A 16,175-nucleotide genomic window follows, 5' to 3' on the forward strand; every position below is an offset into this window, starting at 1 on the left:
AACTTTGTTGAACAATGGCTTTAAAAAAAACTTTATTGAACAGTGAAGGTTGGATTGACAATTTCTTAGGTTCCTTCCTTAATATAGCTTCCTCTTTCTTTGGCTACATCTTGAAGAACACTCTAGGGATGTAAATTCTTTTGATGTTGGAGGTATGGCCATAAAATTGTATTAGTAGGATAGTGGTGTAAAGTTAATTTCCCTTTCTAAGAATTAAGTATTATAAAAAATTAAGTGTTATAAATTTTATGAATTCCAAAAGCAGTTTCTTTTTCTTGAGAGGTTGAAAGATACAAATAATTCTCCTTTTTTTCTTTGGTTTTAAGATTCAAATTGAGGGCTTGGATTGGTACTGACAATCTTGTCATCCTTGTTTCATCTTTATCTTCATATTTTTCTCAATTTTACCTAATTTCTTTTGTGTGATCAAAAAGTTGTGTTACTAACTTAATCTTGTTTCTCCAGTTGTTAATCTTGTTGTTTTGTACTTGGAATAACACCTGCTTTATGCTTAAGAATTTAACCCAAGTTTGTCATTTTGGGATTCTTGGCAGCTTACTGGAATGCTGACAAAGGAGAGGTCATTTTATGTGATTCTGTTGACATATCTATAGCAGTTGCAACTGAGAAGGTATATGCCTGTAAAATATAGTCTAAGAGCTTATAATTATTTTTTTGATAAGTTAAGAGCTTATATCCACCTTTATATGTTTTCTTTGCTGAATTGCAGGGCTTGATGACTCCAATTGTGAGAAATGCAGATCAAAAGACTATATCGGCAATCTCCTTAGAGGTAATTGTAGGATGTCTAAATGATTATTTTTTTATGATTATGTCTAAATAATGATTAACATGATGACTCTGTTCAAGGTCTTATCTCCAACCATATATGAGCATATCTTCGATTGTTTGTTGTTTTATTTCAACTAATACATTTTAATGATCATGTCGTGCACTGAACCAGGCCTAGGCGATGGATTCTTTTAACTAAAACATATATCCTAGGGTAGTTCCCTAGGTTTCATAACCATATTTCCTTAATGATATCCATAATTTTCATAAGAAAAGTATAGACTTCATGTTGAAGTATAGAAAATCAACATATTCATGAGAAGAAAAAGAAAAAAAGAAAAGAAAATAAAAAAAAATATAGGGGTTGAACCCCTTTTTTGTTATAGGAAAAGAATAAGAAGAAAATAATAAAAAGAAATTAGTATATAAAAGCACAAAATGAGTATTTTAGTTTAATAATGTCTATTTTATAATTATAATCTAAAAAAATTAAGAATATAAAAGTATTTTACAACACAACAAACAAAACTGCTTGGTGATTAGGCAAGGCAAGCTTCCAAGGGCACCTTGTCTCCTAAGCGTCACCTTTACAACCATGTTTCATTTATATGAGAATAATCAATTATTTTAAGTTGCAAGCAAAATCAATTTATGAAGTTCACAGGCATGTTTTTTAGAACCTCAGTCTCATGGTAATTTACTTTTATGATTTTTATAATGCATATCCTAAAGTGATTTGAAAGGCATGCTTAGGTGCATAGGCACATAGGTGTGGTGCATTTCAAGGTATGTACCTTGCCTCATCTCAGGCATGGCCCCTGTGAAACGGAACATGCTTGGTGTGCTTTGTGTCTCAGTTCAGGTTGGTAATTCACATTTTTGTAATGGTTTTTCAACTTCTAAATTATTTTTAAATACTATTTGTCAATTAGTAACGGTTTATTAACTTTCGAATAAATAAAAAGAAAGACTTTTCAAATACCCTAATTCTAAAATCACAAAACATCTCTTTATATACAGGCCAAAGAAATTATGACCCTTGCATGAACTTGTTTGGGCTTGCCTCAAGGGACCTGTACGGAGGCAGGGGACTGATCTTGTAGAGCTAGGAATGTAAGATGTTTAACATCCCATTAGCCACATGAAGTAATGCAATTAGAGAGAAATAAACAAATTGAAAGTGATGCTGGAAAGACACGATATCGGAAGAGCTTTGACCAATCAAAACCTCCCATGAATTTTCTCCATTTGGGAGGGCTTCTGTGTTCTGATTGAGAAGCGGCGATGGTTGAGTGTGTGTGTGTTCCAGATAAGCTACTTGGAGTAGCTTCGCTCAACAGTCATAAAAATGGCATTTGGAACGTGCATGCCCGCGTTCCAGATTTTTACCAAACATAGCTTCTGCGTTTTTCATGTGGGGCCCAAACGTGAGGAGCTACTGTGCAAAAGCCCTCCCCAACGGGCACTTAATTTCTTTTAAAGTTCAAGTATGCATTTTTTATGAATTAATATATTTTTATTTTTTAGTTTTATTTAGTTTAACTCTTTTGTCTTTTTGAAAAAAAAAATGCACCTTGCTTCCAAAAGGTGCACGTCGATGCCGCATCTTGTGCATTGGGTGTAAAAAATTCCCTTGCACTTTTAGAACATTGATATCCTAATTAATCGTACGACTTTTATTGAGAAATCAAAATACATAAAAATCAACAATCAGTAAAATACTGCTTGAACCATTGCGGAATGTGGATTTGTAGGAATCAAAGTTTTTTTTTTTTTTTTTTTTTTTTTCTAGAAAAAGAAAATCATTAATGAAGAAGGGGAATGAATTCTTGAAAAATGATATTTTTAGGAAGGGAAAATCTATGATACCGGAAAGGCATGGTAGCAGAAGAGCTTTGACCAATCAAAGCACCCCATGAATTTTGATGAATACCACCAAGTACCCCTCTTTGATAAATTACCCCCATCTCCCTACCCCCTATAACATCTTTTACATTTAATTTTACAAGCGAACTCCTTGGGAGGCAATTCCCTACAAGCGAACTCCTTGGGAGACAATTCCCTCGATACAACTGATTTCTATCTGCCCCTTGTCTAGCCAACCCATTGGATGATCTATGAACCCACTTGAAAGTTGCCCTTGTTTCCTTGGCCAGGTGCTCACCTCTCAATATGATTATATTTCCTGGATCCCCCCTATATTGTTCTTGTGATTATTTATATTCGTTAGTTTCAGATCTGAACTTGATTTAAAAGAGAAGTAAGAGAGAGAGGGAGAGAAGAAGGGAAGGAGAAACCGAAGAAGAAACCTGTTCGAACCCAAGAGAAGAGAATAGTTCAAATTCTTTCTTAGGTCAGCCAGGATATATAGTTTACTAAAATAAATAGCAAATGTCTTTTATGCCCCTATTTAAGTTCGGACACATCAGCACTAGCTAAAAGACACATCACCATATTAATAAAACCCAAATGACTATTCTACCCTTATTTAGTCGACACTAACAGTTCTTAATCCATGACATACCACTTTGGAGTCTCTTTCCACCACTATAGGGTTTACCCACACTCTTAGTCCTTTTTTTTTATTGGCAACAATCTAGATTTTATTGATTTTAATGAAAGAATGATAATGTACAAAGGGGGTACCCTGCAATCCTTGTCTAGACAAGACATCTGCCAGACAGTTTTCCAATCTCAGAACCAAAGTGAAGGTTGTCTGATACTGCCTAGACAAAGGTCTAGCTTCCCTTACAAATATCTATACTGCCACATTCCCCGATCTTCATTTTTCTGCTAGACAGTTTTCTAATCTCAGAACCCAAGTTGAGATTGTCTCAAGTTGCAATATTCCCTGATCTTCCCATTCTTAGTCCTTGTAAAACCACTAACAACTCGGCCCTTGTAGAATCACCTTTTCCTATGGGTCCTTAGTAGATAGTGAGGATGAAACATTCTTCCATTTATTAAATTAGTTTATATTGTAGGAATAGCAGCAGGAAATGATTTTTCATTTTTGGTATCTTGCTAATCCTTTTGCTGTTTCATATTTCAGGTCAAAGAATTGGCTGAGAAGGCAAGAGCAGGCAAGCTTGCCCCTCATGAATTTCAAGGAGGGACCTTTAGGTGAAGTTACTAGATTGGTTTGAAAGACTCTAATAGTTGTGACTTATTAATTTTATATTGTGATATGGCATTAAATACATTATTTGCTTTCAAACTTTATGCAGCATCTCAAATCTGGGAATGTTTCCCGTGGACCGTTTCTGTGCAATTATAAACCCCCCACAGGTACTCTCTCTCTCTCTCTCTCTCACACACACACACACACACACACAGACAAACACACACATTGCTTCCATCAATGCATCATAAATCTATGAACAAATCAGCAACTTATTAAAGACCTAGTTCAAATCAATTTATCAAGCCTTTTCCAGATGGACAATGTCAAAATCCATTCCTTGAATGTGGACACTGGATATCCTTAGGCTTTTTCATTCAGTAGAAACAAACCTTCGCTCCTAATTATCCCATTGAAGGAAAGGGAAATCCATCATATGGAAGGCCGAACCATGCAAGATGGCTGGGCAAAATTTCAAAAATTTCTTTTCTCCCTTCCGGGAGTCGTATTCCCAGTTTTAGAAAAACTTCATTTTTCAAGGATCGTTCTTGATCCAAATTGGATCAGATCTGAAATCAAAAGAAAGAGAGAGCAATACCTGATACGGAATCTACACGTGTAGCTCCCAAAGTAGGTGTTCACGCCCAAAGAGGGTACCAAAACCCACTTCCACTGAAGATGGCATAGCTTGAGATGAAGCAGGTTCAACAATGCAATCCTTCAACAAGAACTGCAATCCAACAACTTTGATCAAGCAAGGGAGGTGAGCACGAAATTAGATCTGATTTTTCTTGCAAAAAATCAGAATCAAAACTGATCTCTATCAGAAAGAATGGAGGTCGAATTAGGGTTAGGGTGGCAAGAGCAGAAGGAGAGAGGGAGAACTGAGAGCAGTGTGTAAACCTGGAGCAGTTTGCCCTCTTCTATTTATATAGCTTAAAGAGCTTTACTCCTAATCCAATTAGGAGCTTCCTGATCCAAATCTTTATTTGGATCTGTACTCTTTAAGTAGATAAGACTTATCTTCTTATCCTTATCTGCTGATCCAAACCCATATCCTTACCTAAATTTGCCCATGATGATTAATCCGATTAATCTTTGAGCTTTAGGCCCACTAGGGAGGTGGCTCACGTCCCTTATTAGTTGTTGGCTAACTTGTCTCTCTTTGTATGGCGTGGGACCCTAACATTGACATCACAAAGGCCATATGGGTTCAACCTAGCTTCTGTGACAAAGCCTGGCCGAATTCACTGCTAAGCACAGTGAACCCTTGAGTCCATCAATATTAATGGGCCCAACATTTACACTAAATGGTCCTTGAGTCCAACCATCTTATGAAGGCCCAAGGACAATGGTCTTAAGTGAGATTAGCCCATCAGGTATAATAGCCCTAAATGGTCTTACACTTAACCTCTCAACCCTTAATGATCAAACACTGCCCGACAAGAGAGGACCTCTCCCTCGGCTGCAAGGTATAGTGTTGCACTCTTTGCTCGGATGGATCCTGTGAATTAAAACCTTTTGCAAACCTTTTCATAACACATAATATATATATATATATATATATATATATATATATATATATTCATATAAATATATTTTGCAAAACAAATCTCAAACACGGTTGAAATCGACTGCCGGCAGTTTTGGTTTTCATTAGAGAGAGTGCAGTCCCTGATCATTTACTTTGTCTGACAAAGGGGCTGATCCTGTCACTATGATCATCCACTCAAGTGAATTCTCAGACTGCCCCAGCATACCCAGGTTTTGACCCCCGAAGGATCTCACTGATTGGCATATCAAAGACAGTCTAATCTGACACTCAGTGCAGTACCATAATCGAGTCTAGGGGTTAGGTGTAACTTTCCAGTTTTGCCCACTAGTCTCCAAGGTCCAGGGCATAACTGGAAAATGGTCCGAGTTCAGTGTTTCAAGTAAACACACACTACATGTGCTTCGGGTCTAATCCTGACAGCTGAGACAAGCTACCCCAAACGACTTGGCAGCACATTAGTGTCAGCCTTGGCAGGAAAAACCTCCCCAGATCTATCCAACGGATGTGAACATTCTAAATTAATACGAGTCTCATAAGTGTCTAGTTTAAGGGTAATTACACAGAAAGACACCAAGTATAACATGAATCAATTATGTACTTTTATTCATTTACAATAAATGGATATGTACATCAATCTGATTGGAGCTAAGGGCATACACTGTCTAACAACCCATTATAGGTGGAAAGTTGATACCAAGGTCTCCAATCTCCTCATTCAGATGGATTTGGTTAGGTTTTCTTTTTGAAGGAAATCATTGGTCAAATGAAAGCCCTTTCGTCTCCTTCTCATAGCCCCCCTCTCCCTCATGTCTGTGTATGTATGTATCCCTCTATATTTTTGCATTTACTAATTACTATTCGAAAAGAAAATCTGATATTGAGAATCCATATATCCCATATCTATACTACTATATAAAGTCGGAATAAACCTTAAATGTTTCTGGACTTTTCCTTGACTGAAATACCCCTATTTCTAAATTAGGTCCTCTATCGTAAGGGCAGAAGATATAAACTTTATATAGTTATTTATCATTTATAAACTTTATATAGTTGTTCATAATATATATATATATATATATATATATAGATATATATATATATATATATATATATATATATATATATAGATATATATATATATATATAGATATATATATATATATACATATATACATGACTATACTACATATATACATAAAATAATTTTTACCGGACTCGGATTTTAATTGGATTGGATGGGGTTAAATCTGCATCCGATTTGATTATTAATCGGATGCAAGTTCTGACATCCAAATTTGGCATAATCAAATTCAAAGTTGAGTTGGGTATTGAACTTTCGGAGTCCATTGACAGCCCCAAGTCTAACCAGTTTATTTGACTGCAAGTAGAAAACATTGATAAAAAACAATGTTTTAAAAACCGAGTGGAACTGCATTACCCTCTGACTGGCTGGTCAACTTCAACCATCTAGGTCAGTAAGTCAACCCGTGATGCCATAAATTCAATAAAAAGGTAGAAAAAGATAATTTTTTTTCATAAAATTTGTAGAAAAATTGGGCATGTCTCTAATATTATATATTCATCATATTAAACAAAAATATGGGTAATAAATGGGAACTATTGTTGTTAATAATGGAAATGGATAAAATTCCAAAAATAAAAACAGAAAAAAAGAGGATTGATGTCTAACTTGTGATCCATTGACAAGGCCAAAAGGTTCAGCGGTTCAATTGGTCAGGTCATTAGGTTGTTGACTAAGTCAACTTTTTTTGGCAGATAAGTGGTCTGGGGTTCTGACAAGGACAATGAAATACTGTAATGCACATAGGAGTCTTAGGAGTTGTAGTGGCTTTGTTCTCAGGACCAATTGGATTTGGAGACTCGGTTAAGGCTGAGATAATGGCTCTTTACAAGGACTGAAACTAGCAGTACAGCTAGGAATTAGAGAGCTGGAAATAGGAGACTCTTTATCGGTTATTTCTTGGGCTAAGAAAACCAATTCAGCCCCTTGGAATTACAGATTTGCATTTAGGGAAATTTACTTTCTTGCAAAGAGCTTGAACACTAATTTTGGCAGGATTAAAAGGACAGCAAATGGGTTTGCAAGCCCTAGCAAAACAGGGAGATGATAGATCTACCTTATTTTGGGCAATGCTGTAATCTATTAGTGGTAAAGAAGGGGGCTGACAAACCTAAGCATTGGGGGCAAGCTGTATTCTGATGTATTTTGGGCTACTGAACTAAAAACACTTGTATCTTATCTCAGACTTTAATGAAGGAATTTTATCTGGCTGATAAAAAAAAATATATTGCAATGCACATGCATATTTACTAGTAATGAAAAAAAGTCTTGGAAACAGATAAAAAAGAAAACATTAAAACCATAAAAGAAATGAAAATAGTAAATCCCTTCATAATATTTAACATCTCTGGTTTGTTAATCCTGGGCCTTCTGGTATTGGAGGAGTTTTCAGAAATGCAGAGGGTCAGATTGTTGCCTTTGCCCTATTCGCTGGTCTAATTGGAGTGGTGGTGCGGTTAATGTGGACACCCAAGCAGTTCTACAGGGAGCACAGATTGCTACAGAGCTGAACTATGGGAGATTGCTAATTGAAGGTGATTCTAAACCTGTAATTGGGTGGCTGAAGGAGTTGGATACTGTAGCTTGGTCCTTTAGGGGGGTGATGAGAAGATTCAAGTGGCTAACCTCCAACATAACAGTTAGTGTTCATTGGGAAAGGAGATCGGAGAATGGGCTGGCAGACCTAGCTAAGCAAGGGGTGCATAGGGATCAATTATTTTGGGCTCAATTGTAATTCTGCTTTGTTTTTGAGGCTGCATCTTGCTCCTCTTTGTGGGAAACTTCTATGTTGTATCTTTTGATAGTTCTTTTTGATTGATCATTAATAAAATGCTTATTGTTATATACATATTAATAAAATGCTTGTATGTATAACATCTCCAATTCTGCTATTGGTTAGGAATGATTATTTCTTACCTGGCCCAACCTGTAATCATCATCATCATCATCTAAGCCTTGTCGAAACTATATTGCATTAGCTACATGGATCTTTTTTTTTTTTTTTTTGCTATTCTGTCTTGCTTAATGCCGTATCCATTGTTAAATTATAGGCACTTAAATCATTTCCTACCACTTTGACCCATGTTTTTTTTGTCTGCCTCTAGCCATTCTAGCCCCTTCAACTTGTCACAGATTGCTTCTTCTTACAGATGCTGTAGGTGGTCTTCTATGTATGCGAGCAAACAATCTAAGTCTATCTTCTATCATTTTATTACCTATTAGAGCTACTCCCAGGTTCATTTTCTACCCTATCCTTTCTGGTTTTTCCACTCATCCCATCTCATATGCATTTCTGCTACAATCATTTTTTGGATATGTTGTTTCTTGACTGCCCAACACTCTTCTCCATACATAGCTGGTCCAGCCCACAATACATTTATGTATTACATCTATATATGTTTTATTTATATTATGTTGTATATTTTATACATGTATGTGTGTGTATGTGCACATATGTATCTATATACGTATACATATATTAAATATAATATGTACTATAGCCTTAGCCTAGCCAAAGGCGTCTTTGTAACTGATCTCTCTCTCTCTCTCTCTCTCTCTTGGATGACTTTTATGTCACCACCTCCTTGAAACAATAAGAACAGTTCTCCCTTTCATTTATTTTAAATATTAGGAAGCAAATAATTGGTTATCTGGCCCCATTTTGCAACATTGTCATTTTTATTGGTTTGTCATGCAAATATGCAAACAACCCTGTCAGGCCAGCATTCTGCTAAAAGAAAAGGTCACATAACAGCATTTATTTCTTCCTTGCAGGCCTGCATTCTGGCTGTGGGTAGAGGTAATGAGGTTGTTGAACCTGTGGTTGATGCCAATGGTAAGATGTTTACTTCTCAAATTATTATCATTATTGTTTTGCATAACATTGATATTACTGAATGACTTACATGAAATTATGTGTATACTGTTCCAGGACAAGAACAACCTGCCGTTGTGACAAAAATGAGCTTAACATTGTCAACAGATCATCGTGTTTTTGATGGAAATGTTGGAAGTATGTGTAGAAGAAAACTTAGAGTTATTTTCTACATGCTGAAATTTTGTTTACTTCACTTTTTGTTATTAAAGTTTTCAGGTGTAGCCCTCTTTCCTAGAAAAAATAAAAGATAATGTGTTTGAGAAGAGACAGTCCCTTTGTATCCTTCATGCTTGCATATAAAAGGGCTGTTAGCCAATGGTGGTCCTAGTTATCCAGGGCTTTGGGAGGGGGTGATCTGGACTCGGGATATGGACTGGCATTTCTTGAGCAAAGTGGCTGCTCTCAGAGTCAAACCTGCATTGTCATGCACTCATGGTTATCAGCCCAAGATTTTACAATTGCACCAAACAATTACCCCTATGCTGCACCGTGCATATGGTCTCAATTGTTAATCTGGACCTCATTTTTTGAAGATTAACTGTTAGTCTGATTACTGATTATAAGGATTGATTCATTGAAGGACCATAATAAAATTCAATCTCTTTCCACATGTGTCATCCCATTTAAGTTATTGCTATTTCATGTGCAGGTGCATTCATTTCAGCTCTCAAATTGAACTTCAGTGATATTCGAAGGCTCATGTTATGATAATATGAGTAACACACCAAGTAAATTTATGAGATATCAGACGGGTCTACCATTGGATGGCATATATTCAGCTTAGTTGGTGTAGTTTCAGAATGCAAAGCTTTTGAGTCCCCTGGGAAATCCAAGGCCTGAGTACTTGATTTGCATTTCATTGTACAACCCCCATTATCAGAATTTTGTTATTTATTGGATAAGATCCGCTTCCTTTCCTAAATGGATAGTGGAATTGATCTGGTATCAGATTGAGCTGGGATTTTCCCGTGTATGACACTTTATGTGCGGCTCCACTTCCTCTTAGTGAGGACAGTTGCAAGAGGCATGGAAATAAAGCATTGATAAATTGCTTGTTATAACTTGTAAGAGCAAAATTTTATTTTGCATTGATAAATTGCTTTTCTGAAAACCAGAGCATTGTAATCTCAGGCTTTTCTGAAAAACAGAGTCCACTCTTTGAAAATAGAGAATGATTTTAAGGTTGGGGAAAATCAACCCGTAATTTTTAAAATTACTTTTGTCATGAAAAATCATTGCAATCATTGCTGTATATCTATCATCAAGGTCAGCATATGAATTTCAAATGACAGAAGAAAATATAATTATAAGAACCTATGAATTTTTTATTCATAAATCTAGAACCGAACTTGTATATCTTGGAGATCTATTAAAGCCTCAATCGTAGGAATGGAACATTCCCCATCCCTTTCCCCGACCCCCATCGGGGAAAGAAATTCCTCTCCATCTCCAACTCCAACGGGGATGAATTCTCCATCGGAGACCCAAATCCCCGAGGATTTAGCCATTAACAAAGCAAAAATGGCGTTGCCAGTATCAGAGATTGAGATTGAGAGATTGAGAGAAAGAGAGAAAGAGAGAGACTAAGACAGTGAGAGAGAAAGAGAGAGAGGACTGTTGAGAGTTGAGGCCAATGACAAGAGAGAGAGTTTGACAGGCGACAGCGACGGCGGTCGGCGATGATAGATTGGTAGTTTGAGAGGCTGAGACTGAGTTTCAGTTCTTTCTTCTTTGAATATCTCTTTCTTTTGTCGAGACTCGAGTGGTAGACTGGTAGTCGGCAACAATGCACGTTCGACGAGCGAGTGGAAATAGTGACGGCGGTTGATGAATCGGTGACAAAGACGAAGGAAGAAGACTAATTATGGTTCACGGTTCAGAGTTCTCTATTTGTCTGTCGAAGACACTAACCTTTGTCGAGTGTTTGTGTTTTTTAAGTTTTAATCTTTAAAATAAATGAATAATAATATAATATAAATATTATATATTTATTAATTGAGGACGGGTTGAGGCGGGGATTGCATTCCCATCCCTGTCCCCAAACCCGATTGAGGATTCAAGGGTAGCCCCATCCCCGACCCCGACCCCGCCAAGTAGGGTTGTTCATAAGAAGGCCCAACCCAACCAAACCGACCAACCCGGGCTGACCCAACCCGAGTCGGCTGGGTTTTCATCAGCACGGGTTGGTTTTGGGTTGTGCAAATTCCTAAACTGATGATTTGGGTCGGTTTTGGTTTTCACACAAGAAAACCGAAACCGATCCGAACTGAACCGACTTAGTTCCTAGTTCAAACATGAAGTTCCAAAGCCCATTAGGCCACCTAGTTTTTGAATGGTTGCAAGAAACTTTGGATTAGTGAAATGAACAACTTTTGTGATTAACTTTTCATTTAAATTTTATCATAGGAGATGGCTGAAATGATGTTCAATTTATGACTGTTTTTAAAATTAGCAAGATTTTATCACAGAGATGAACTTAGAACTGAAACCGACCCAACCCGACTCAAACCGACCAGGTTGGCTTTGCTTAACACTGGGCCGATTTTGATTTCTATGTCAGGTAACCTGACCAGGTTGGGTCGGTTGAAAAAACCATAATAAACCAACCCAACCCAACCCGTGAACAGCCCTACCGCCAAGGTAGCCCCCCATCATGTCGGGGAGCCCAGGTACCCGTCAGAGACGGGAAAATTGCCACCCTTACTCAATCGATCAAAACTTCATATGGTATTGTTCCATTCATTAATTAGAAATTGCCTCCAATTAGAAAATCATGCGATATTTTTTTAATTACAATTGTGTCCATTAATAGAGTTATAATTTGACAATATAATTCTCAATGGGTTCTATTTTTGGGTCATTTCTCATGCACACGCCTTTGTGACATAGGACACCTAGCATTGCCTGAGCTGTAATGATTGTGTCCATGAAAAGATGAAGCAGAATGTGTCCCAATCAGAGTACAATCAAACTAATGTTTGGAAAATCGGATCAGATGAGTCGGTCAGACTGGTTTTTTACCGAGCCTTTGGCCGGCTTGAGTATATCCAAAATATTAAAATCCGGTCAAACCGTTGACCCAAGTGATTCAACAGAAAAACCAGTCGCAATTATTTTTATGATTTAACTAATTGATTAATTTTATCTTTACTGTTTATATATTATGTTATAGTATTCTTAAGTTTTTTGAGTTTTGACAATTATCTAATACCTCTCCTGCCTTTAATTTTCCGCAACACTTGGTGACATATGACAGCTTAGACGTGAGTCTGTGAGTTGGTGACCTTGATCGGAGAGATAAGTCACAAGAGCGTAGACGTGAGTCTGTGAGTTGGTGACCTTGATCGGAGAGATAAGTCACAAGAGCGTAGACGTGAGTCTGTGAGTTGCTCCACTAGAAAAGAGGCCTGCCATAGCTTATTACATCACATATTGGCCAAAAATTGGGGTTCAGGGTTTAAACCCAAAAAAGATATGTCAACACAAAAACCAGAAAGAATTTAACAAAGGGTTCGACTATGATATCCCAAAACAATTGACCAATAATGCTTAATGATTAAAAAAGAAATAAAAGCAAAGAATCAATGCTTATCAAAAGAAAAGAATCGATTTGTTCGTGCAATACCCACTTGGGAGAACGGGATTTCATCATCTACAGCGGTTTAGCGGTTAGTGGACGTGCCTGCTCCTTCTCCTTCTACCCCCCCTGTCGCCCTTGCCCCCCCTTCGTCACCTCCGTCCATTGGACCCCGAAATCCCTCCGTTGTGATCTCACTTCCGATCTCCTTTTAGCTGTATGCATGTAACAAAAGAATGACTCAACCCCGTTACTCTTTCCCCTGTTTCTCCCCCCCTTAGATCGTCAGGGAGGAATTGGAGCATCAAAGATTCATCCGTTCATATTCAAGGACATGATTTCGTTCTCTACTTGATGAATATAATCGGCGGCAACTGCAAAGACGATAATGTCTGTTGATGCTGTCGAACCACATAGGTTTGAATCGATTAATGTTTTATTTTGAAATTTTGAAAGAGAATAATGGATAAAATAATTTGTTTATTTTTTCTTTAACAGAGTAAGGGTGAAGTTAATTAATTAACTAAATCATAAGAGTAATATAAAAAATTTGCCCCATTTTTTAAGGATAAATTTAAACTTTTCAGAAGTCAAAACTTTGAGTTCATTTGTCCAATTGGGTGATTCCCTACTACAAACAAGACCCTTTAAGCTTTAATAGATATGGCCTCACGGAGGCTATATTAGTATCAGTGTTATCTCACACAAACGAAATTACCCCAATTGAAATGGGACTTCAAAGGAAAAAGAAACGAACAAAAATCTGTTATTCTCAGGCTCAGACCTCAATTGGATTCCTTGACAGCGAGAGGTTCATACCAACGAGGGCCAAATCCGGCAGTTTTCCTGGCTTGCTCGTTAAAAGGAGGCTTAAGTGGACCCCTGAAGTACCTTCTTACTGTCGCATGAAAGGTCTCCATCACCTCCCTCTCATCATCATCACCTTCCCCACCTGCTGTTTCTGTTCCATCTTTGTTTCCTCTACCATCGACTGCTCGCTCTTCCTCCTCTGTCGTGTTTTCTCTTTCTCTGTCTTCACTGTCTCCCCGTCTGAAGCAGTCACCATCCAAAGATGCTGGCTTTGTTGATCTCAAGCAGAGATATTTGAACCACTTTACTCCAGCTGCACAATGTGTAATCTCTTCTGGGTACACCACAGTCTCTAGTAAATCTGCTGTACGATCGTCGCCTCCGTTCCGGAAACGGGATATGGTCGTGGGCAGCACGTCGAGTCCTCTTGCCTGTAATTTCACTCAACCGTTTGATATTAGACGCGTTCAACGATGAATGCTAAACATATGCAAGGAGAAGCCATCTTCTTGTACCTCATGGACGCAGTGCTCGATTGCTAGGCGCGCCAGCAAGCTCTCAGAAGTAGCGGTAGCCGAGTCCCAGAGACCATCATGAGCTGGTAATGCTCCGTAGAAAGAACCCAGCTCTTCCAGACGTGCCGCGAGGAGGGTGAAGTGCCGCCCTTCGTCCTGAGCCACCTTCACGAAATCCGTGAAGAATTCCCTCGGCATCGCCTCCTGTTTACCGAAACGAGCTATGATATCCTGCATCAGGATGAAAAACTCGAATCAACAAAACACAACGGCTTCCTCTTTTATCTGATAGAAAAAAACGAACAGGTCTGTGGTACCCAAGAGAGGTCGATGGCCCAACTCTCCGTGTGGACGAGACTGTGAAGGATGGCTTGTCTGCTTTGCAGGCTCCCCGCTTTTCCCAGCTTCGGCATGAGACTAGGCGAAACCAGCTTGACCTGCATGTTCATTACGACATTTCATCGAACAGATCAAGGAGAGGAATCGTGTTAATATGTGTGCGTCGGTGAACTTACATTGGAAAGCCTGGCGGGTCGATCGGGGACATGGAAATCCAGGGAAGGTTGGTAGGGTTGGGTGATGACGCCCCGGAGCCATTTCGTGGCCATGGACTCTCCTACACGGGCCTTCTCGACTGGATCGGCCGTGTTCAGGACTCGTAGTGCCGCTTCCACCAAGGTCTCAGTCCGTCCAGGATCAGGAATAATACCATAGTGCCGGCTTAAGCTCGTGGGGCTCGTCATAATCTTTTTTCCTACTCTCTCCACTCACACCTTCAAAGCTCCCCTTCGTACCCAAAATTGCATCTACATTCTACTAATAATAGTTCTAATACCTCAACCACAGCCATCCTTCCAAAGTAGAGCTCGCATCTGCTACCCACGAGACATGACAACTGCCTCACTTATCATTGATGGAGAGATGTTCCCAATATACGGTGGTGGTGCTATGCGGTTATGAATGTGAAAACAATTAGTGGGTAGCAGATCCCAAAGTAGGGGTGAGTAAGGATCCCTCAGACGTAACTCCTGTAACAAGGGTTATAATTTGGGCCTAGGCCAACTTGGTCTAGGTTCTTGGCATATGACCATATGTACTATAGGCATAAAAATAATGTATTTTGTTTCATTTATGTTTTTTTTTTAACGTTTGTACTTTATTTATTAAAAAAATCGAAAAAGATAATAATTACAATCGTTTATGACAACTACGTGTCACTAAGCTCTATATCACTGTAACAATCTAATCATTTATGAAAGTTTTAAAAAATAATTTCCCCAAATAATAGATGTACACAAAAATCAAAGTCCATTTTTGCTATTATTGATGCGTACGAAATAATAAGAGAGGAGAACTGCTGAAGTGGCGCCTAAGTGGTAGTGTTTACCCATGGAACCAAACACCCTGATAGGCATATTGAATGAGAATGCAATTAAAATGATAAGTGTTTTGAAATATTTGCATATAAAACCTTTTGCAACATGGATATTGAGGATCCTTCTTATCTTCATCTCTTTTTCTACATTTAGTGGGTTTGGTGCCTGTCATACTGACCACTTTGTATGATAGGCAAATAACAAATTGTTTTAATACTTTATAGACGAGCAATTTGCATGTAAAATATTGTTGCATTTTTCTTTTTTTTTTTTTCTCTTTTGTTTTAGTACCATTGATAGATTTTGACCAGATCAGATGATCAAACCAGAAGTACATTAAAAAGGATCAGATAGTGAACCAAACAAGAAGGATCAAAATCCAACAAAAGGCAACTTATAAAAAAAATTAAATCCCATTTTCCAATTTGGCAATTAAGGATGGTGCAAACATTTCTTTGGAACTGATTTCT

The 16,175-nt window shown here is 38.0% G+C and overlaps 2 protein-coding genes across 3 annotated transcripts in view; one reads left to right on the top strand and one right to left on the bottom strand.

Annotated features, from left to right (window-relative positions):
* Window positions 1–10,538, top strand: part of LTA3 (Dihydrolipoamide acetyltransferase, long form protein) — a 32,517-nt gene extending 21,979 nt beyond the window's left edge. Inside the window, exons 17-24 of one of the 2 annotated variants that reach the window (XR_016077868.1) lie at window positions 555–631; window positions 731–793; window positions 3,845–3,915; window positions 4,020–4,080; window positions 8,700–8,784; window positions 9,325–9,385; window positions 9,482–9,562; window positions 10,077–10,538. Coding sequence is in view for 1 of the 2 variants with exons in the window: in XM_010244919.3 (XP_010243221.1) it covers window positions 555–631; window positions 731–793; window positions 3,845–3,915; window positions 4,020–4,080; window positions 9,325–9,385; window positions 9,482–9,562; window positions 10,077–10,135 (473 nt within the window). In the remaining variant the exon portion in view is untranslated. The remainder of the gene's footprint in view (window positions 1–554; window positions 632–730; window positions 794–3,844; window positions 3,916–4,019; window positions 4,081–8,699; window positions 8,785–9,324; window positions 9,386–9,481; window positions 9,563–10,076) is intronic. The other variant, XM_010244919.3, reaches the window with a different exon arrangement.
* A 3,076-nt stretch (window positions 10,539–13,614) lies between these two features.
* LOC104587358 (3-oxoacyl-acyl-carrier synthase-like protein (Protein of unknown function DUF455)) lies at window positions 13,615–15,231 on the bottom strand. Its single transcript, XM_010244937.3, has 4 exons — window positions 14,845–15,231; window positions 14,647–14,766; window positions 14,330–14,560; window positions 13,615–14,245 (listed from the first exon to the last, which is right to left on the bottom strand). Exons 1-4 carry the CDS (start codon window positions 15,070–15,072, stop codon window positions 13,790–13,792), a joined length of 1,035 nt encoding a protein of 344 aa, XP_010243239.1. The 5' UTR covers window positions 15,073–15,231; the 3' UTR covers window positions 13,615–13,789.
* Window positions 15,232–16,175: the final 944 nt, after the last annotated feature.

This window comes from Nelumbo nucifera, chromosome 6 (genome assembly GCF_055504915.1).
Source record: "Nelumbo nucifera cultivar China Antique chromosome 6, China Antique-T2T, whole genome shotgun sequence".
Taxonomy (NCBI): Eukaryota; Viridiplantae; Streptophyta; class Magnoliopsida; order Proteales; family Nelumbonaceae; genus Nelumbo; species Nelumbo nucifera.

Excerpts from the sequence above, each read along its gene's own strand:
- LOC104587358 (XM_010244937.3), bottom strand. The coding sequence starts at position 15,072 with ATGACGAGCCCCACGAGCTTAAGCCGGCACTATGGTATTATTCCTGAT. Across the intron at positions 14,767-14,844 it reads GACCCGCCAGGCTTTCCAAT|GTCAAGCTGGTTTCGCCTAG; the intron begins GTAAGTTCACCG and ends ATGAACATGCAG. Across the intron at positions 14,561-14,646 it reads GGGCCATCGACCTCTCTTGG|GATATCATAGCTCGTTTCGG; the intron begins GTACCACAGACC and ends ATCCTGATGCAG.